At 31.2% G+C, this 23,662-nt stretch overlaps 1 protein-coding gene across 2 annotated transcripts; it reads left to right on the forward strand.

Moving 5' to 3' along the window:
* Window positions 1-1,873: 1,873 nt before the first annotated feature.
* Window positions 1,874-12,013, forward strand: VLN2 (villin 2). 2 transcript variants are annotated; one of them, XM_016349522.3, is made up of 24 exons: window positions 1,874-2,220; window positions 4,041-4,146; window positions 4,384-4,483; window positions 4,827-4,895; window positions 5,201-5,437; window positions 5,523-5,700; window positions 5,804-5,936; window positions 6,566-6,725; window positions 6,808-6,958; window positions 7,045-7,145; window positions 7,264-7,422; window positions 7,822-7,890; window positions 7,964-8,032; window positions 8,129-8,266; window positions 8,378-8,506; window positions 8,984-9,131; window positions 9,248-9,258; window positions 9,381-9,521; window positions 9,599-9,724; window positions 10,008-10,070; window positions 10,195-10,299; window positions 10,699-10,957; window positions 11,034-11,266; window positions 11,460-12,013. In XM_016349522.3, the coding sequence occupies exons 2-24, from the start codon at window positions 4,091-4,093 to the stop codon at window positions 11,571-11,573; spliced, it is 2,949 nt and encodes a 982-aa protein (XP_016205008.1). In that variant the 5' UTR covers window positions 1,874-2,220; window positions 4,041-4,090; the 3' UTR covers window positions 11,574-12,013. The 2 variants fall into 2 exon arrangements, with proteins under 2 accessions (XP_016205008.1, XP_016205009.1); XM_016349523.3 differs by having other exon boundaries at window positions 1,892-2,216.
* Window positions 12,014-23,662: the final 11,649 nt, after the last annotated feature.

Here is a 23,662-nt window from a genome sequence, read left to right on the forward strand (position 1 = left end):
TTAAGATATAGGTTAGCAAACCTTTTTAAAATAAATATTTAGTTCACTAGTTGAATGCTAACGTAAGGTTTCTTTGCATAATGAATGCATATAAATAAAAAAAAGTAAAGTGATAATTAGAATTTTTTAATTAATTTTAGATTAATTAATTTTTGAAAAAAAATACTAATTAAGTCTTTAAAAATAGTAAACAGTAAATATGTATATTCTTTTGTTAATAAATAATACAAAAAAAAATAAAATTATCCATATATTTTGTTATTTATAGTACTGTATGTCTGTTACTACCGCATGAATAGAAAAATGATATAATTTACAACAGGAATCATTTATTATTTTTTGAATTTTTATATATTATTTATCAACTATTTTTTATTTATCACATATTGTATCAAAATAAGTGAAGTTTCACTCTAAAAAATTGTTATATACATGACTTATATTTCATAAATAAACACATCAGAATAATTAAATAATTAACAGTATATATAAATATTACCATTAAATTGTAGTTGATGAATTGATACTTAATAGAATGACATTATGTATTAATTATTTACTATTTTAGAAGACTAAATTGATACTTTTTTTTAGAATTTAATTAGTTTGAAGTGGAGATCTTTGAGACTCTAATTTTCACTTTATTCTAAATTAAACTTTACGTTTTATTTGCCAAAAATACACATAAAAAAATAAATAAATCTAAAGACATGTCTTTATCTTGATAGAATGATAAATATCAAAGTTACCAAAAATTTAGGTTAAAATAAATAAATGAAATCCAGATTTTATTTTAGAGAAGTAGTCTAGCTTTCTTTTTCCTAAGGTGGTGGGGCGACCGTAAGAATGGGATTGGGATTGAGATTGAGTGAATGCTGGACCATGATTTCATTTCTTTCGGAGGTTGAATGTCGTTTATATGCAAAATGGATAGGCAATTCCATGTCACAACAAAAAAACTCTGCTGTTCCATCTTCTATGCCTTTCTCATTTGATGTTACACATTATTACAATCTAAATTTCATTTCCCACTCTTTCTATCTATTGGTAAAGGAAGAGAAGGAAGAAGAGGGAGGAGATGAAAGAAAAAATAGAAAAGCAAAAATTTGCAGAATATAGGGAATAAAAGTTAGGACTTGGTTTAAAAAAAAGGGATCATTATTATTGATGTAGTCATGTGGTATTCTAAAAATTTAGTCGTTGATAAAAAAAAGTTTTTAAAAAATGTTATGGATAAAACACTTTTAAATAATTTAAAAATACGATAAAAATAACTAATAATTATTATATTTTTTATAAGTGACAAAAAATTTGTATATTTAATAAATAATTTATTTATTTGATTTAAATTTTTGTGTTAATATTTGAATAAATATTAAAAAATATAAAAAAATTAGAACAAAATTTTATTTTTATATATATATTTTTTTAAAAAATGTGATAATTCATAATAAAAAAACTTTTTTAAAAAGTTCGCTTGACATAAAATTTTATATCAAATTTAATCTATAAATTTTTTTAAATATATTTAATATTTTTATTATATTTTTTAATTTTTTAAAATTTTATTTATCGTTAGTATCTTTTAAAATTATTTTTGTTAGTAAATTTTTGAGTACGATGTTGATAATTAACTGAACAAAAACTAGAATATCTTAAAAAAAAAAAATTGGCTGGAGGCGAAGATTGGCAGAGGACTGACGATCATTCTTTTAAAAAATGTTTGGACGGTTTCGTCCCTTAGTACGGCAACGGCAACACTTGTCTAAGTCTTTCGAAGTTTCGCTCCTTTTTTCAATTTGTGAAATTAAAATAATAGAAATATAAATAAAAATTAGTAATAAATTTTATTTCTTTCGTCTAATTTGGTTTCACCACCCTTTTTACCTCTGAGGATCATAATTGGTTTCATCTTCATAACAATCAGTCACTCCATAACCCCCGTTCTCCTCCTTCTTCTTCTGCAACTCTCTCTTGCAAATCTCACAGGCAAGAAAAGAAAAAGTTAGAGAGAGAAGATACAGGAAACACCAGAGGCAGCAATCAATAATAATTCACTTTTTTTTTTCGTTGTTTCCAACACCCACACTCTCTCTCCCTTTTCTGCCAGCTCTGCAGCTTTGTCGTCCTCGTCAATTCTCTCTCTCTCTCTCTGACACACACACAACACAGCCATCATCATTCTTCGCATACTCTCCTCGGAGCCAGAGATCTCAGTAGGTACCTTCATCACTTTCTAGTTTCTACTCACTCACTCACTAATTCCTCTTATTCTTCTCTTTTTCTTTTGATCTCTTGCTTTCGTATATTCTCTCTTTCTTTCTTATTCTTGATCTAGGTCCGCCTCCTATTCCGGTAACGCTGATTGCTTCTTCTTCTTCTCATTCTTTTTTTTTTCTTCATTTGTTACGTGATCGTCTGATCTTCTTCTTTTGGAGCTCATTCATCACCTCTGAATTCCTTTTCTACTTCCTCTTTTTGTGATCTCTGCATCTCGCATGATTCGCATATCGTCTTCTTTTTTACATCAAGCTTCGATCGATTGTGTGTGTTTTTCGTTGCTAGCTTGTGATTTCAGAAATGAATGGATGAATGAGCATTAACTGGTTGATCTTAAATCTCAACATTCAAGTGAATCCGTTTTGTTTTAGTTTAAATTTTTTCATGTGTATCTGCTTAGTGCTTAGTACTTTTCATTGTTAGCTCGGAATTCAGATCAAGTGTGTGCTCTCAAAGGTTCCATGGGGTTTTTCTTTGGTATTGAGCCAATAGTTCTTGTGTAGCGCATTGCGATCATGATTGTGAGATATTCTTTTCTGCTTTTATATTGCTTCTCGGATTTTGGATTACTGAAAAAAATTCAAAAGCCCTGGCTTGCTTAAACCTTTTTTGCTATTAATTACCTGGAGCATGGTTTGGTTTGCAATTATTTGCTGAATTCTTTGCAGCAATTTGATTGTATCTAACTTCAATCTGGAAATGCTGATCCCCCTTTGTAATTTGAGAACCGGTCACTTTAGAATGTGACTTCGATTGGTGGATGTTGCTGCGATAATTGTAACGTTCTAATATGTATCTTAGTGCTGACAGAAGTAATGTAGATTAGGGACATTCATTCAATTATGAACTTCTTCTGTTTGTTCAAAGTCCAGCGTATTCTAGTTATCTAAAGCCATCCCAATGGCCAGTGGTGGCAAATGTGTAGTTCGTTATATATGGCATTACAAGTTGGATTAATCAGATAAAAAGGTTCGTTAGAGGAACATATTTCGCAGCAGTTTAAGAGTTGATTGCTATTTTAATTAGCTAGGATCAGCATAGTATAAACGTGTTTTGAGAAAATTGAATATCATGTGTGGATGAGCCTGTGAGGGCGGTTGTTATCACATCTAACAAATGTAGTTTCATTATAAAATGTGAAATCGTAGAACGATTGAGTGTTTGCTAACATTCTCCTAAACCTTTTTCTTCAAGACAGTAATCCTCTCCACTCTTGAAGAAAAAGATTTTGGAGTGTACAAGATACCTAGGCATCCCATGATATCGAACAGAATGGTAGACTAAACCTTGACACAATGTGATACAAGTGAGCATGGAATTTAACAGCTAATTAGCCATATTGTATATGCAGAGCAAGTACAAGAGTGTTGCAATTTTCATTCAATAGGGCTAGAAATTATGTGCTTGCTAAATGATATTTTCCCACAGGAAGTTTAACTGTTTATTTTTAGAGATGGTATTTCTGATTGTAACAATAATTAAAGTAGTTTTATTTGCTTTTGATACATATCATAGTCACGATGAAGGAAGGAGAACATATTAGTTGTTTGTTTATTTCATTGAAGGAGAACATATTGTTATGAATATAGTGTAAATGACCCCACTGTGAACCTCAATCATTGAGATAACGTGCATCATATGGTGGTTTGAGATTCAGAAAATATGCAATTGCTTTATCACAATGTGGTACATGCTTTTCTCTAATACATTCTTAATTAGCTCTGTTTTTTCTCATGCTGTGAATTACTATGGAATTGCAGACCCAGTCTGTGCTCTGAAAAGAAGACTATTTTAAAAGGAAGCTTCAGTCATGTCCAGTGCCACAAAAGTTTTGGATCCAGCATTCCAGGGAGCGGGTCAAAAAGCGTATCCTACAAAAGTGATTATTAGGAGAACTTGTCAAAATTATTGCCCCTCCCTTTCATGTTTTATAAAAGGAACAAGTATAAATGGTACAAAGTAAAACCAACAGAAGTAATGTCAATAGCATAGCCATACATTAAACAATTAATCTTCGGATATAAGAGTGATATTTCTTGGTTATAATATTTTATGCCTGATATATTATCTACTTTGAGGTGGTTTAGACTTAATGAATTGTAGTGGAACTGAAATATGGAGGATTGAGAATTTTCAGCCAGTTCCATTGCCCAAATCAGAGTATGGAAAATTCTATATGGGAGATTCTTACATCATCTTGCAGGTGCAGGCTATATACAGTATTAGTTATATGTTTTTTATATGCCTGTATTTTATGTCACTGTGTGACAACACTTCTGGCTGAATGTTTTGAATATATTTCATCTTTTTCTCTTTAACCTGTGCTAAATGTTCTTGAGTTGATTTCTAGTTTTTCTGAGATTGAAACAGACAATATCATGCCAGTTATTTTATTCTGATGCAACATAAATCAAACCGGATAAACAGAAAAATAGAAAAAGAAGCTCCTGTTTACATTAGTCTAAAAGGCCTTCAAAGAATCCCTTCTTTTGGAAAATAACAGATGAAGTCTTCAATAAAATTCCTACATACGTGTGTATTTGCAGACAACACAAGGCAAAGGAGGCACTTATTTTTATGATATTCACTTTTGGATTGGAAAGGATACAAGTCAAGTAAGTTTTGAATCCACCTTGATCTATCTATCCGCCTCTTGCTGTTTTGTCTCATTCAGCCTTTTCTATTTCATTCCTAGTAGAATGAAGAAGTCAATATATTTTGATCCTTTCAAAATTATGTTTTCTTAGAAAATTGATTTCTTCGAGTTATGTGTTTATGTTTCTTTAATATTTTTTTCCCTTTCACTTTTTAAAGTAGTTTTTTAGATATGATGAAATCCTCCATGGTTCCCTTGAATGGGTTGGATAGTCTTGAATATATCTATTTCAGAAAAAAGTTAAATAGATGATTTTCCTTGTAGGATGAGGCTGGAACAGCTGCCATTAAAACTATTGAACTTGATGCATCTCTTGGAGGACGTGCTGTGCAGCACAGGGAAATCCAAGGGCATGAATCTGACAAATTTTTGTCATATTTTAAGCCATGTATAATACCATTAGAAGGGGGTGTTGCATCTGGATTTAAAAAACCTGAAGAGGAGGAGTTCGAAACACGTTTATATGTATGTAAAGGAAAACGTGTTGTCAGAATGAAACAGGTAAAGTGTTCTCTATTCATAGAGCTTTGTAAACTGAGTGCACATTCGTTGGCTGAAAATGTAATTGATCATTTTCCTTGTGCAGGTCCCTTTTGCACGGTCTTCACTGAACCATGATGATGTATTCATCCTAGACTCACAGAATAAGATTTATCAATTCAATGGAGCTAATTCAAATATTCAGGAAAGAGCCAAGGCTTTGGAAGTTATCCAGTATCTGAAGGAAAAGTATCATGAAGGGAAGTGTAATGTTGCCATTGTTGGTAAGGGCACATAGTACATGTTTCCATGTCACTTTCCAAAAACCCTATTATAATTTTGTATTTTTATTTCTTTATGAAAATAAAAACGTGTTTCATGTTGCAGATGATGGAAAGTTGGACACTGAGTCAGACTCAGGTGAATTTTGGGTTCTCTTTGGTGGTTTTGCTCCAATTGGAAAGAAAGTAGTTAGTGATGATGATATCATTCCTGAGACAACTCCTGCCCAACTCTTTAGGTAAGTTGATTTTGTTGTCATCTCCCCTGACCCTGTTTCTTCTTGATGCATGCTTCAAAAAGATATAATAGTGATATTGTCGATGATTTTTAGCTGAGATAAATCCACAACAAAGAGATTCATTGGCTACTACCTTTTAAAAATTTTTCCTAATGAGTAGATCTACTTCTCTGCTAGCAACTCGAGACAAAAAAATGATTCTTTTGTTGATTATAAAAATATTATTTACTTTCAGATTTTACCAGCAGATGCTTGTGCTGGGCATGTGCATTTATTTTGTGCTACTTTTAAATGAACTTTTGGAGACATAAGGGAATCTTGATTAGAACTAAGTATTTGGAGTATCCTCATTGTCGGAAATCTGTAGGCGTCTTACCAAGTTACCTTGTTGCATGCTGGCCATAGTAGTTTCAGTCTTTTCTCTTTTTTATTTTTATCTCTTTTTATCCCCCCCCCCCCCCCCCTTTTCTGTCAAATATATCATAGCCTAGCTCAAATCTCTTTTCTGAATTTGTTTCTCCTTCATACTCTCAAGTGTTATAGTTTCTTTAAAATTGTGTTTATTTTCTATGATGCGTACACTATCTTTTAAGTTTCTTGACCTAGAGGTAATGACCATGTGCTTGTAGTATCGCTGATGGTGAGGTCAAGCCTGTAGAAGGTGAACTTTCTAAATCACTGCTGGACAACAGCAAATGCTATTTATTGGACTGTGGTGCTGAGGTATTCATCTGGGTTGGCCGGGTCACACAAGTTGAAGAGCGAAAAGCAGCTTGTCTTGCAGCTGAGGTAATGCCACTATAGAATCTTTGTTTCTTCTTTTTATGTTGGTTTAAAGTGGATTAATATACTGAACTACTAATATTTCCAGGATTTTCTTACAAGCCAGAAACGACCAAAATCTACAAGGATAACCAGGGTCATTCAAGGTTATGAACCACATTCATTTAAGTCTAACTTTGACTCTTGGCCATCAGGATCCTCTAATACTGGTGCTGAGGATGGAAGAGGAAAAGTTGCAGGTGGACATTGTTTCTTCTCATTTTAATTTCTGGCTTAGCTATGTATCTAATTAGTCATGCTGAGTAAGATATTTTTGCACTGTCAGCTTTGCTGAAGCAACAAGGAATCGGTGTCAAAGGAATGACAAAAAGTGCCCCAGTAAATGAGGAAATTCCGCCTTTGCTTGAAGGAGGTGGAAAGTTGGAGGTGAGTTAATAAATGGTTTTAATTGGTATCTTGGCTTAGTTTAATTAATACCGGAAAACAATATATCTTGTCATAATTTAATCAATACCAGAAAACACCTACTATTGTTTAATTTCAGGTTTGGCAAATCAATAGGAGTGCTAAAACTCCATTACCTAAGGAGGATATTGGTAAATTTTATAGTGGCGATTGTTACATAGTACTGTACACTTATCACTCTGGCGAAAGGAAGGAAGATTATTACTTGTGCTGTTGGTTTGGCAAAGACAGCATTGAGGTATTTTCTGTAATTCCAATTAGAGCCAATTAACAGTGCTGCTTTCCATGTCAAGCAATCACTATATATTATAAAGCTATGTAGTAATATTTCTGAGACTGCATTTGTTTGTATATACGTTCTTCCATAGTTATGTTTTCTGGGACAAAATGCATGTTATTTGGCTAGTAATCTTTAAAGGAGAGTGCTAGATTCTTTGGTAAATAAGATTACTTTATAATGAAGAAATTTGTATGTTCTCCAACAATAATTAACTGTAAAATGAATGAATTGGTTGACTTTTTTTGACCTCCGTGATTTTGGGTATCGTGTAATCTAAAAAATACGAAATTTGCTGGCAGTTTCAAAACTTCTGCTTCTAGTACTTTATGAATTTATGGTTATATAAATTTTCTTCAGGAGGACCAAAGAATGGCATCTCGTTTGGCCAATACAATGTTCAGCTCATTAAAGGGTAGACCTGTTCAGGTATCATAATGTGAATTTCAAGTTTGGGATATTGATCGGAACTGTGTATGATTGTACTAGTTTTTTCTTGCAGGGTCGCATATTTGAAGGTAAAGAGCCACCCCAGTTTGTTGCTCTTTTCCAACCTATGGTGGTTCTCAAGGTATCATATGCAGAATCAATCAAAATGATATGTCATTTTTATTAACATATAGATTTTGTGAAGCTAACCAGTCCAACTGAATTATGTCTGTTTCAGGGAGGTTTGAGCTCAGGTTACAAAAAATTAGTAGCAGATAAAGGCTTGCAAGATGAGACATACACAGCAGAGAGTGTCGCACTTATTCGAATTTCTAGAACTGCCATACATAATAACAATGCAGTGCAAGTTGATGCAGTACGTTTCCATCAATTTTTTTTTTATTTCTGTCCACCGTAATTATGTTGTTACAAGCCTATGGTTTATCTTTCTTTACTAGTCCACCCTAATTGTGCTATCCGTATTCAGGTGGCAGCGTCATTGAATTCTGCTGAGTGTTTTGTCCTTCAATCTGGCTCAACAATGTTCACTTGGCATGGCAATCAATCCTCCTTTGAGCAGCAGCAGCTAGCAGCGAAAGTTGCGGAGTTTCTAAAGGTAGCTGCCATGCTACATTTTTTCTTATGCTCTCTTTGTCTTCTGTTTTCACTGATTTCTTATCCTCTCTAGTTGATATTTATCTATTTTTCTACTTATTTACAAAGCAAATCGCTGAATTTTTAAGATATATTTTGGGTCCCCTCATTATTTTAAAGATTAACCAACCTGTTTCAGTCTCAATCTTATATAAATCACACAGTTTTTCGAGTTTCTAGTGTCTATTGACTTGTATGATTCACCTTTGGGAATAAGTTTAACACTTCCACACATAACAAGTTCGCAAGTTTTTTATTAGAATGGATTTCTATAAAATTTTCGTTATCCATTATACTTCTGTTTGCCTAAATGGTTACTTCAAGATGAAGTCATTCACCAGTTGGCTAAATGATTTTTAATATGAAGATTATTTAGTAATAGTCATTGTTACAACATACCTTATTTCTTAATGTGTTACACTGACGCATCCATATCCAGCCTGGAGTTGCTTTAAAGCATGCTAAAGAAGGAACAGAAAGCTCAGCTTTCTGGTTTGCTCTTGGAGGAAAACAGAGTTACACCAGCAAAAAAGTCAACAATGACATTATCAGAGAACCACATTTGTTTAGTTTCTCTTTTAATAGAGGTATCATCATATAAGTACTTCTCCATATAATTATGAAACTCCATATTTGTTTAATGATATTCAAATAAGCTGACCATTTCTATTTTGTATATTCTTATGCAATGTCGATGCACCAGGAAAGTTTCAGGTGAGTTTGTGATTACCACATAATGTAAACTTTCACACTCTTGCTAGGAAACCAGTCAGCAGTAACTCTGTAACTATAGGTTTTGTTTTTCTTCTAAATCTACCTTTTACGTTACTCTCCAGGTAGAGGAGGTGTACAACTTTTCCCAAGATGATTTGTTAACAGAGGACATCCTCATACTAGACACGCATGCAGAAGTGTTTGTTTGGATTGGCCAGTCTGTGGACCCAAAAGAAAAACAAAATGCTTTTGAAATTGGCCAGGTAAACATGCTCAACAGATTAGAGCATTTACTTCTCATATTGTCCTTTACTTGATTTCTTCTGGAAAATTTTCTCAGAGCTATATAGATAAGGCTGTATCACTGGAGGGACTATCTCCTCGGGTACCGCTATATAAAGTAACAGAAGGGAATGAACCATGCTTTTTCACAACATACTTTCCATGGGACCATGCTAAAGCTATGGTATGTGCTACAACATAACAGAATTCCAATTTTTTATTTGTCTTATTTTCTTAGAAATGACTTTGTTCTGGCAATTATTATCATCTGCAGTTGTTGATTACAGTTTTCTGCGTGTAAAAGTTACTATTATATTTATTATAGTGCTACATAATGCTATCAATACATATACTTAGCAGAAGTATATCAGATATATGTGTGATTTCTGAAATTGATTAGGTAATCCATGTGCATGTCCATGTTTCAAAATGAGCCACCTTATGGATTATTTCCTGATGCAATGCAGGTTCAGGGGAACTCTTTCCAGAAAAAGGTGACATTACTCTTCGGGATTCGCCATGCTGTAGAGGTATAGACCTGAGTTATTAATTCTGATGACAAAAGTTTTGCTGTTTTTCTTACTCTAATGCTGTACAGTAAATATGTTGTGCAATGAATATCTGTTTAACTACGCTTGCTGAATATGTTGACAGGAAAAGTCTAATGGGCCAAGTCAAGGGGGACCAAGACAAAGAGCTGAAGCTTTGGCTGCCTTGTCTAATGCCTTTAATTCATCTTCTGATATGACATCCAGTATGGTATGGCAACATGTTTAAGATTGTATAAACTATGTTTTTCTTTGTTGTTTTATAGTCAATGAAATTCAACCAAAAGTAGGTTCTCCTAACAAGAGGGTGTAGGATAATGATGAAGCATTTAAGCATATTGTATATGGTATCTTTTCTTTTGTTATTAGTGGTAAATTTAATAATTATATTTAGGTAGGTACAGGTTCAGGTTTTTCCATCTTTGCCAAAAAGAAAAATTGAAGGAAAGAATATCATAGTATTTAAATTAAATTTGCCAAAAAGAAAAATGAAGGAAAGATATCATAGTTTTTAAATTAAATTGAACATCTCCAAATCAAGTCACAGATCATGATGATTTCATACTCCATTGGAACTTGCCTTTCTTTCTAATACTTTCTACTCTCACAGTCACAGGATAGATTGAATGGGCTGAATCAAGGAGGACCAAGACAAAGAGCAGAAGCTTTGGCTGCTTTAAACTCTGCATTTAAATCATCATCCGGAACCAAAAGTTCTAGCCCTAAGACAACTGGAAGAAGTCAAGGATCACAAAGAGCAGCAGCAGTAGCTGCTCTCTCTCAAGTTCTTACTGCTGAGAAGAAGAAACAATCACCTGATTCTTCTCCTGTGGCAACCAGAAGTCCTGTCGTGGAAACTAGCACTTCTGGTGAGAAATATAGCTCTTATTGTCTAAGTTAAATGTGTGCTTCTGATCATTTACAAGATTCCGTTCTTTGCTGCAGATGCTAAAAGTGAAAGCGCCCCTTCCGAAACAGAAGGTCCTGAAGAAGTTGCTGAAGTCAAGGAGACAGAAGAACCTGCTCCTGGAACAGGTAGCAATGGGAATTCAGAACCAAAGCAAGAAAGTGTGGAAGATAGCAATGATACTCAAAATAGCCAGACTGTGTTCAGTTATGAGCAGTTAAAGGCTAAATCTGGTAGTCATCTGTCTGGAATTGATCTTAAACGCAGAGAGGTTAGTCTTTAATTTTCACGATATCTATTCATTTATTTGTTCATTCATGTTTGAAAAATATATGCCTCACCTGAAATTTTGAAGATTTGCAAGTTATAAACGTGCTAAATTTTCGTCATATTTCTTCGGTGTCTACCTTCAGTATATTTGGATTAGTGTTAATATTGTTTCTTCTCCACTTGATGCTGCTTAGGCCTATCTGGCGGATAATGAATTTGGAACTGTATTTGGAATGACAAAAGAAGCATTCTATAAATTGCCAAGATGGAAGCAAGACATGCTGAAAAAGAAACATGAGTTGTTTTAGACTCAAATGAGGGGTGACATTGGTGCTGCTATTGCATCACAATACACCATATTCCTCAATGAAATTCATGTTGGATAGTGTGGTTTTATTGGTACAATACCATACTTGGATTCCTATGCATAGCACTTTGGTTTTGGCCTATAATGGAAGTAGCTGTTGGTTAGTGTCAAAGTTTGAACGTGATGCTGCCTAGAGAGTGATTTTTGGTTTCTCCCTTTAAATTTGAGGGCTGCCTCTTCCTCTTGTAATGTTCACATATTATTGTAGCAAATTAAGACAGTGGACAGGTCCAATTCTTTCAGTTTGTCAAAGTTTGTATTTTAAGAATTTGTTTTTTTCTGTCCCCTTGTTGCTATTGGTTAGGGAGGCTGGTGTATATGTATTGCATGTTAATACTGAATCTCAATATAAAGAATGAAAATTTGTTTGTTTGTTATTTACGAGTATGAATTATTGCTCCACTTTTCGTTCTTCTAAGTCTATTATCAAGTTACAGAACAAGTTGTTGACAATAAACTGCATAATATAATGGCTTTGACTGATATTAATCGAAACAGAATTCATAGTGTACATCAAAATAGAAGTATTGTGCACATGACTAGCAGTTATACACAGAATAGTCATCACTCATTTGTAAAGGGAATCCAAATATCAAGAATGCATCGTCCTTTTATTCTCTTTCCCCTCTTCTCGTTAGTGTTACCTCTTTTTGAAAACAACCTGCGTTATTTATTTGCTAAGTTGTACTTGCTAATACTCATGGTAAGTTGACTTCTGAACTAACATGATCAATACAGTTTAACCGCGTTATGGGCAATGGCAATGAACATGTAGCAAGTTTTTTGCATCATTTCTTTCACAAAGGGAGACTTTTCTGCCACAGATTTTATCCATTGTGGGTAAAGCGTAGCAATAGCATTACGTTGATAGATTCTTTTTCAGCTTATTTAATTGGTTAGTTCCCCATCTGAAGAAGCACTCTCGTATGCATTTATAAGATGATTATTGATTAAGCACTTGCTTCTCAAGTTCTCATATTGTCAAGTAGCACCACCAAGTATTTAATTTGCATTGCTGGGTCTAGGAATTCATGGGTCTCAAAAGTCAACGCACACAAAAAAAAGTTAATAATAGTAACAACTAGAGCTAGTTTTGAAGGCATATATATACCAAATAAAATCCTCAAAATTAAACTAACTTGGATTGGTCAAGTAGTCAATCTACTCGTCTGTTTAATCAAGTGTTAGGAGTTTGATTCACACTTTGTGCATAAAGTAATTCATTGGCCAGCGGTTAGGTGCTCAGATCCAACTAGTAATGTAAACATATTAAACGTAGGAAGGACTACTTAATTCCAAGATTGAATCCCTAGGCACATTCATTCCCAGCTCATCGTTATGACACTTCTTACTTAACCAACTAATTTATTTGTTACTTAAGTTACCTTTAATTTCCACAAAGTGTCTTCATAGTTTACACTACTTTATAATGATCCATTTTTCGCTTCTGCTAGTTCACGTTCATACTATAATTTATTACTATATCCCAAACAAAAAATACATACATACCAGATGTAACATTTTTTTTCTTTTGAAATTTGAAGTTAAATCTACTTTGTCCAAATTTACGGCTTTACCTATGGTTTGGATGTTATTATAATTTACAAGTTACAACGGTTTTAAATTAAAATTTTATATGAGTATCCACAAAGAAAAATAGCAATAAATTAAATTTCCTGCTTTATCATCAATATAACCATAACTTCTTCCATTTCAAGTAATAATATCTCATAAAATATCAGGAAAAAACAGGTAAAGTCAAGAGACCTAGCTTCAATAATTTAGTGTCTAATGTGACACTTAGCCATAATATGATACCGTACTTATTATCAATTATCAAATTAGTTTCCAAGTTACATTGTTACAACTATGTGAAATTTTGGTTAAGAAAATTGTTATTAAACCATTTAAGATATTGATATATATTATATTAAATAATTAGATAAATTTATTAAATTATCTAATAATTCTCAATTATTATTTTTTTTTACATAAAGATATATTTGGAAATGAGTAACAAGTTGGCATGCAACTAGTAGCAATAGCACCACAGAGATTATTGTGGTGCATAATAAACTGTTGGGTGAATAGGCGAATGCTACCTTTGTATTAAATCATGAAATAATTAAATCACTTGTGAATTTTTATAATATTTAATTTAGTAGTCATCTCCTAATTAATGAATCAAATCATGCACGATTGACATATAATATTATCTCAATTATTAATTAGCTAGCCTTATCCTGTTACAAAATTCTGAAACACATATATAATAATAAATATAGAAAATTAACTTTTAATAAATGAATTTTTTATAGAGAATTAATAAATGAATAAATATAGAGAATTAACTTTTAATTAGTCAATATTAATTAATTTTTTATTATACTTTTTTTTTGAAGAATTTAGAATTTATAATGATTTAAAATTTAAATTAAAAAAAATGATACTAATAAAAAAAATTGATTCCACAGTTAATTTTTTTATAAATTTGGATCATAAAAGAGTATTAGTGGCGGTGGAAACTCAGGTGCAGTCGACTTCACGTGAAGTTGATAGTTGAGAGCCGTTAGATAAAAATTTAGTCAAATCAGTCAAACTATCTAATGACTCTGAACTATCAACTTTACGTGAAGTCGATTCAACCTGAGTTTCCAACATTAGTGGCTGTGTGGTGTGACCAACTATATAATTATGTTGATTGCAATGTGCTTCTTCGCCTAACAATGAAAATGAAGGATTTGATTATTGTGTATATATGTTCTGTAGTGTGTGTACAAACCATCATTTCTTTTTAAAGTGATACACTTATTGAGAAAGTGCCATTATTCTGCCATGGGAGAATAATTGGTTTTTGGAACTTTTCACAAAGTGTATGAAGGGTTCCCCACTTGACTTTAGTGGCCATTGCAAAACCAAGAAAAATTAATAATAATTTTATTAATAATAAACACCTTATCCAGAATAACATCCAATTATATTTAAGGTGATGATGATAATTGTTTATATATATACCAACTTAATTGCTTTTTATGATTAAGTTATTTTTCTCTTTTTATGGACCTATCAACAATCCTTTGGCTATATTGTAAAAGTGGAATAATAATAAATTGTGATGAGTTCTCCTTTCTCTTTTATCATTTCTGTCTTTTGATAAAGTAAGAAACTTTTTGAGAACTATAACATTAAGGAAGCGTCGCTAATACATGAGAAACTTAGACGCTTAACCTTATTTATTTATTTATTTTGTTCTAGTACTAGATTATGGAGATTAATAAGATTTCTTCCTACTCACGACTTACTTTAAATGGCACTATTAAAGAATGCATAATATCATTCATATTGGGGAAAATTTTATTTAGAGTAATATTAGAGAGATAGAAAAAAGCTAAAATGTATTTTATTTATATTTATTAATTTTTAACATAAATTTTAGTTGTTTTTAGTTAATTTTTTTATTATTAAATATTTCCGTTTGTTTAATATATTTTTCACTAGTCTTATAATTTAGTCTATCAAATTTTGCCACATTTTAAAGTTTTTTTAAGAAAAAAATTTATCCTCATGCAATTCCAATCAATAACTAAAACAATTTTAAAGAGTGCTACGGGCCAGTAACTTTTGTGATTTGTAGCCATCAAATAGCCATCAATGATAATTTTAAGGGTAAAGTATATTTTTTGTCCCTGAAGTTTGGCAAAAGTTTTAAAAATACCCTTAAGTTTTATTTTGTTTCAATTTTGTTCCAAAAGTTTTTGATTTGCATCAAATATACCCCTGACGATTAAATTTTCAAAAAATTTAAGACCAATCTAACAATAATGCATGAAAATGATGCTTAATTTGCTTGTATTGAGGGTTGTTCTTATGAAATTGTTGTTGAATTGGTCTTAAATTTTTTGAAAATTAGCCGCCAAGGGTATATTTGATGCAAATCGAAAACTTTTAGGACAAAATTGAGACAAAATAAAACTTAGGGGTATTTTTGAAATTTTTGTCAAACTTAAGGGACAAAAAGTATACTTTACCCTTTAATGGTGTGAGATTAATGTGAGATTTCATCCAATGGCTCATTTTTATTTTTTGCTAGTTACATGCTGGCCAGAATTTGAAAAAGTTGCTGGCCCCTAGACTTTTCCAAATAATTTTACTAGACAATTTTATAATCAATCATAAATTCTATGTGTATTTCTGAACCGTTAATCAACATACATGCATTTGGTTAAAATGAGATCATTACGAATGAAAGGGAGTAATAATAGGGTTAAGAGTTAAGACTAAAAAGTTGATACGACCTTTAATTTATGTGTGTATATATATGTTTAAAACTTAGAGAATTGAAAGCTTCCACCTCAAATCAAGTTTATAATTTTGTGTTAAGATAAGTGTATAATTTGTGAGATATATTTTTAAAATATATGAAAAGCTATTTTGAATAATTACATATATTCATAGAATTGTGACTTATTTAAAAGTTATGTATGTTGAGAATATGTAGCTGCATGTTATATGTATTTCGTACCTATAAATTTCTCTCATTCCATTATTGCCGAGATCCATCTCAACACTTTCTGTATGCGCAAACGGAAGAATAGAGAATATTATTTTGTAAATTATTATTTAGTGTAAGGCTTGACTGTGTGAGTGCATAAACAAATGTTCTTTATTGTATCTTGTAGGAAATTCGCCAGTAATTTATGTTGCACACAATTGTACATTGGTGGGGCGAATTAACACACGCCTTCTTGAAGAATTGCGTTATTTGATTCACTATTCCTTTCTCTACTACTTCTTCCATAACTCACATAATTTTGACCGTCAAAATTATATAATTATATTTAATATTTAAATAATTTTCTAAAATAAATTCAAATTTTAATTATTTTTGTTTATGTGATAATATTATATATAATTAAATATATGTATAAATTTTTTATATTACCATGAAAATTAAATTCGTTAAGATAATTATTATGTGACAACATTCCTTTAGTTTAAGTAACTAACTATATATTCCCAATTTTTCAATAGATATATAAACAATGATGAGATTCATATTTTTTTTTTCAAATATGTATATAATAAAATTGGAGTATTCGTTTCATATGATATGCTCTGTTCTCAATCTTGATATATATATTATTGAATTCATCCAAATAAGCATCCAAGTATGTCTTTATCAAACTAATGATCGTTGTATATCCAATCTTCATCTAGATCTTAATCGTTTCTATTTCTTAATAATATTTTTATTTAATTTTGTGAATCTTCATCTTCATTCTAATAATAATCCAAACTTGTATTTAGCCACCTATTTCAATTGGTCCCATCACTACCTTTGAATATTGTTACATAAAAAAAAAAAAAAAAAAAAAAAGCTGGTCCCAAATCATTCAATTGTGATGAGCTTGCTTTAATTAACATAATATATGCCAGCTTACCACGTTTCGTCAAATATGTTGAATTCTATTTTAAAATCAAAGTTGACAAAAATCAATATATGAAGATTTAATTTACGTGGCTTAGAGCCACAGGGCCAGGGGGGGTGATCACGAGATATATGAATATCTAAAACTTAAATTATCATCACATGAACAAATTAAAAAGTGTTATTAATAATTTGTTAAGCTTCATGAATCACCCGTGGGGGGGCTCAGAATATATGTGCATATAAACCATAGCTTATATATCTTTTAAATTTTAATTGTGCCAGCTTGTGGATTATTATATATTATATCAACCGTATCATTAAATTCTATTTGAGTATTAATCTCATTCATAGGCTCGTCGTGACAATGTGACATTGATGGGGAGACAGCGAAGGTTGATCAAGAAATGTTTTTCTTTCATTTTTAAAATAATTAGTGTATTATCTCATGCAATGTATATATTTATTAAAATCATAAATGGTAATTAGATGATAGCTACCCCTAATTACTCCTAAACTACGTAGTTCAATTGAATAAGCTAAGTTGTTATTGCATATATACATAGAGAGAAGAATTATTGGACTTTGCCACCGCATCCATTAATATGTAGACACCGAAAGTTTTAAAGCCAATGTTGTATGCATGCTTTCTTTTTTTTTTTTTTTTTTTAAATCGAAGATAGAGAGACTCAAACTCGTAATTTTTTAAGTGAATTTAGAGAGACTATGCTATTTGAGTTATAGCTCGTTGGCACATGTTTTCTTTGATTATATAATAAATATTAAATAAGATAAATTTAGTCTATTTTTAGTTGATTTTTTTATTATTAAATATTTTTTATATAATAATTAATAAATATTAAAGTTAATTTATTTGTGATGGTGAAAGTTTAAGAGGGACATTTTGTAACAGTAATAATATGTGTTATTTCTTACTTTCATAGTTTCATCTACCAAAAAGATGTGTACTAATTTATATTTATTTTATGGAAAAATGATTATCTTTCTAAACAAAGTAAAGAAAAATTTGGTTATTTATATTTTTGTAAAAATAAAGTATGGTCTAATATTGGTAAAAAGTATTGGTTTGCTATTTTTTTTTTTATTATTAGAAGACCCTCTTTTCCACTCTATTTTATTTAAAATATTGTGTTGATTTATTTATGAATAATAATATGAAACGATAAGTTTTTGTTTTAGGTTTTGTGATAAATTTTAATATAATAGTAATAGAGTCTCAAGTTATAAAATAAGTGTAAATTAAATAATATTTATATTTATAGAGCTTAATTATTAAATGTTTGCATTTGTATGTATACCATGAGGAGTCTATGACTATCAAATAATAAATTACTGAAGCATACATTTTTGTTGATTAGACAATTTGTAATTAGATACTTGTAAACATTTTTTATATTTAAAAATGTGAATACAAATTAAATTAAATGTATCTTTCTACAATAACTAAGAAGGTTAAACACGCTTGATTAATGTAATTGCACACGCTATTGAAAATTTTGATGAAGAAAAATTTAAAAATCAATAATTTTAATTTATATTTATTCAATATTTTTAGAGATATTTTTAATTTAGTAGTCTAATATTATATTTTTAATTAATAATTTTAAATATTATTAATTAAATAATAAAAAATAATAAATTATATTAACTCTGTAATACAGTGAATTTTGATATTTGGATGAGGTATATAAGTATAATTTTGGCATTTTGTTTTCTTTTTATTATATATTTATATAATTTTTTTTATTTTTTACAGTATTCCTCAACCCGACAGGTTAAGGATTAATTCGCCGCGATATTGATTTCTATTTAAGAGTTTGTCGCTAGTTTTGCTATATGTATAAGGCGAAATTCAAACCCATTCAAACCCTTAATATTTGTTTAAGCGAACTACTGAACTAACTACTAGACCAAGCTAACTACTAGACCAACCCAACTAGATTTTCTCTTATATTTATATAATTTGCTTGTATTTCAAAATGGTTTACTACTTTATCACGTCTTGCTATTAGGGTTGGCACATTTTTAACATGCATATATACGATGGAAAATTTAATTTCATTATAGAGAACAAAGCTTGGCACAAGAATACATACTAAGAAACATTGGAAAATAAAATTACCATTAATGAACCCTTTAGGATATATATGTCAAAATAAGAAGAAGAATAATGCCACAAAAATTGATGAAGTTGGACAAAACAGTTCCATGGCAAGGCATGAAAGAAAACAATATGGAAAGCACTGCACATGCATAATATTCTCATAGTCAATGTCAAAAGAGGAAAATGTGGACCTAGAGTTACCAATGCTTATTACCATATACACTTTGTAATTTTATATAAAAATGGATGCTTCCTTTAGTGGTGGCTATTCAATCAACATCCACTTAGCTTTGTGGCATAGATCAGGAGCTAAATGGGAAGATAACTTTTTTTTTCTACAATATTTTTTTATACATTATTGAATAATAATTTGTTTTTATTTAAAAATTTATTATTAATTAATTATTAACTGCCCTATATATAAGGGGATAGAATTCAAAATTTTCTCACTTATTTAATTTTTTTTTTTTTGGTTTTTTACTTTATCTTTCAGCCCAACAGCTCAAGAACTTAATCCGCTGCGGTACTGAGCTCCATTTAAAGGTTTATTACTGGCCAATGGGTTGTTGCATGCACAAGGCGAAATTCGAACCTCCGACATTTGCTTAAACAGACTAGTAAATTAACCATTAAACCAACCCAACTTAATTACTTATTTAAATTAATGAACAGATTAACTACTCGATGGATTTAAATTGGATAAATAAAAAAAAATGCTTTAATAGCACGTGAATCTAGCACCTAAATCACTAAAAAACAAATTTGTCACAATGTGAGACTAAATTAGATAGGCGTTATTGAATGGAATTGTATTGGAATATACATCATTTAGGATCTCTTCACATTGGATTTGGATCATGTGGTGTTTGATCCTCTTTTTTTTTTTTTCCTTTATATTTTGAAAAATTCTTGTTTGATCATAAAGCATGAAGTTGGACGATGTTTTGAACACACTTATTGTAATATATAATAAATTTAGTTAATATGTGTCTTTAAAGTATATTTATATTAAGATTATTATTAGTAAAATATTTTAATTTTTTATTTTGATAAATGTATAATAATTATATTAAAAGCTTAAATTTTATTTTTTTAAAATTAATTAATAATCTTAACATTTATATCTATCTGAAATTTAATAAAAAAATTTTCTAAGAACAGATAAATATGCATGGAAATATAAAACATTTATAAAGACACTATTATTTTTATTATCCTTACCTTTATTGGGCTTTGGGAGAATATATAGAAAATAATTTCTTGTTTTAATATTATTTGCATTAACGGATGAGGAAAACAAATTTAATTTAAAAATATTTATGTACATTAAAAGATAATTACAAAATTAATTATTATATATTTATGTATATTTAATTATTTATATATATTAATTCACATCATTTTTTTTAACTAACTAATCGACTAATCTATTATAGTTATAACAATCTTTTTTATAAAATATCAAATTAATATTTCTTGGGGTTTAAAATTTTTTTTTTAAACAAAAAAAACTCAACACAATAAGATAAAGCAATTAGAGTACATAAAGTTACTAGTTAAACAAATACAAATTAATTCAAAGTTATTTTTGACATTGTCATCAACAAATAAGGATTAAGATTGGTCCACCTTTTGTAATTTATAATCGACTTGTTGATAACTTTCGAGATGGTAGCAAAAAAAAATCAATCAACCGCTTATTACATTCTTCCTTTCTTACAGATGTTCCAGTTTCAAAGTGTTATTTGATTGTTCTTAGAACTGACCATAGTTTATTCAAAAGAGAAAGTATGGGAAGACAATAAATTTAGTGTACAATGTGTACAATAGGAGTAAAATTGAAATTAACATCAAATGATAAATAAATAAATAATTTTTAATAATTATTAATTTAAAATTCAAAATAAATAAGGATTTGCAACAGTTACGTAAACCCCAAAAACAGCTTCCTCCCATCTGATGGGACTGCCTTCTCCCCCAAAAACAGCCTCCTTCTCGTCCAGTCTCTTCCTCTCTTACCAGTGCTGCGTTGCCACAGACACCAGCTGCCGTCGCTCATAGCTCACGCCGGCGCACCACGAACGCCCAGTAGCATTGTCGCGTAGTTTGTGTTGTTCCCGCAGTCCCGCATCGCGGCAGTCATGCAGCCCCTCCCCCGTGCCGACGGTTTCTCCCACTCAACGTTGTCATTCGCGGCGTATAGAGGACACACAAGTGTGTTGTTTTCATACGTCCATCACGCATCACAAAATTGTAAATGGAGACACTCCCTTCACACACGTTGCGTCCGTCGCGCAGCCGAAGACCGCCATGGCTGCCGCCGCCTTCAACGACGTCGCCTCCCCCTACATAGGTATAGGTCCAATATCAGTGTAGGATAACACAACAATAATTGTGCAAGCAATTAGTTTAGTCAATGATGCTCCTGTTTTTGTACATGCAAACGTAGCCCACTTCAAAAATGCCCTGTCTTGTGTGGCCAACTTTCGCTTCTCTTATGTCTTTAAGGTATATACATCAACAAACGAATTTAGATGCTGGATGTTCAATTCACTAGGTTTGTAGATGGTTATTTAATTTTTAATTAGATGGTTATTTTGTTTGATTCAGTTTAAGTATATACAATTAACAAATGATGGATGGTCATTTCACTAGGTAGTTGGATAATTATTTTAATAACTACGTGGATAGTTGTTTGATGGCCAGTAAGGGAGCTTCTAACGCCAAAGTGGTGGGATGATTGATGACGATGGGGTAGTAGACATTGGGAGAGAGGGTATTTGGATATATTCTATTGGTAAATTAGGGTTAGGATGGTTAATTTTTTGAAATAATTATTTGGTTTCTTTTTTTTCTCTGTATTTGGCCAAATTTAAAACCCATTATACAGATTGTCAAGATTCTTCATTGTCTCCCTAGCGGAGTCCACTCTAGTTTATTATAGACATCCAATCAAGCACACCATACCTGTCAAGTAAACTCACACCAAAAAAAAAATGTAAAAACCATTCTCATTATGTTTTTTTATATAAAACACAAAGATTATCACTTTGATCAATAATACCAAATCTCTTCAATCTATCCTTAGTATTGACTCTTCTAACTAGCACAAACTAGGTGAATAACTTAACTCTTGGTGGTACTAGCCCCTCCAAATAGAACTAGTGAAACTACAACTTGTAATATTTTCTGGGAGTGTTTCCGCCTGCAATACCTGCACAAATGAGTTAGTAGAATAAACGCCTGACCTATCAAATTTTCATACTATCCTCTCCTCTCTATCATTTATTAATCTGACAAATTGTATAACCCATGAAGTTGGTTAACTAATTCCAACTCCCATTGAAATAGCGTTCTCTAATAAAAATTCTAAATCCACTCAAACCCATCTCAGAACCCAAAATCCCTTATGACAGATCCAACTTGATTTGAAATCGAGAAAAACCTTGAAAAGATGTCATTCAGCACACCACATGGTAACCAATTATCTTCCCATAACTAAATTCTTCTTCCATCTCTTGCCTTCAACAGCAACCCACTAACCATCTTATCTCTTACCTGCTGCTCTTTTATCTACAGCTGATAGATATTCCTCCATGGGCCTCCTATTTTAGTTATAGGCTGACAAGACAGTAGGACATTAGAGTTTAAGTCATTACAAGAGTACACAATTTTCTTTCATAATGGGCATTCTTCCTTTAAAAATCGCCACCACCACTTGAATAATAACGTTGTATTTCGAATCACTGCATCACTCACTCCCAAACTTCCTAACTATTTTGGAACTTGCATTATTTTCTACATCACCAACGGTATTTCATGCTTGCCATCCTCATTACTCCACAGAAATTTTCTCTGCAAAGATATCAACCTTTTTGTTATTGCTCTAGGCATCCTATAGAAGCTTAAGTAGTATACTGACAGACTATTGAGTACAGATTTGATAAGGATTAGCTTACCGGCTTTATTAAGTGTTTTGCCTTTTCACAAATTGAGTTTCTCCTCTACTTTGTTTATAATTGATTTTCATGTCTTGACCAATCTCGGATTCACACCCAAAGAAATGCCCAAATATTTAACTGATAGCAAAGCTTCTTTATATCCCAACAATCTACACATCCTTTTGACCACTCTAGTTTGCAATTGACCGGGATCAAACTAGATTTATCGAAGTTAATACTCAAACCAGACATCAGCTCAAAACACCGTAAAAGTCTCTTGTAGTTTCTAATAGTCTCTTCTTCCTAAAGACAGAACAATATGGTGTCATCCGCGAATTGCAAATGAGATAACTCAATATTGTCCTTTCCAACAACAGAGGAGATATCCTTCCATATCTAACTGCCTCCCCCATCATCCTATGAAGAACATCAACAAAAAGAACAAATAGGAACAGAGAAAGATGATCACCTTGTCTTAAGCCCCGTTCTATCTTAAAAGATTTAGATGGTGAACCATTTATCAGAATCGACATAGA

This window comes from Arachis ipaensis, chromosome B6, assembly GCF_059453495.1.
Source record: "Arachis ipaensis isolate K30076 ecotype BB chromosome B6, ASM5945349v1, whole genome shotgun sequence".
Lineage (NCBI taxonomy): Eukaryota > Viridiplantae > Streptophyta > Magnoliopsida > Fabales > Fabaceae > Arachis > Arachis ipaensis.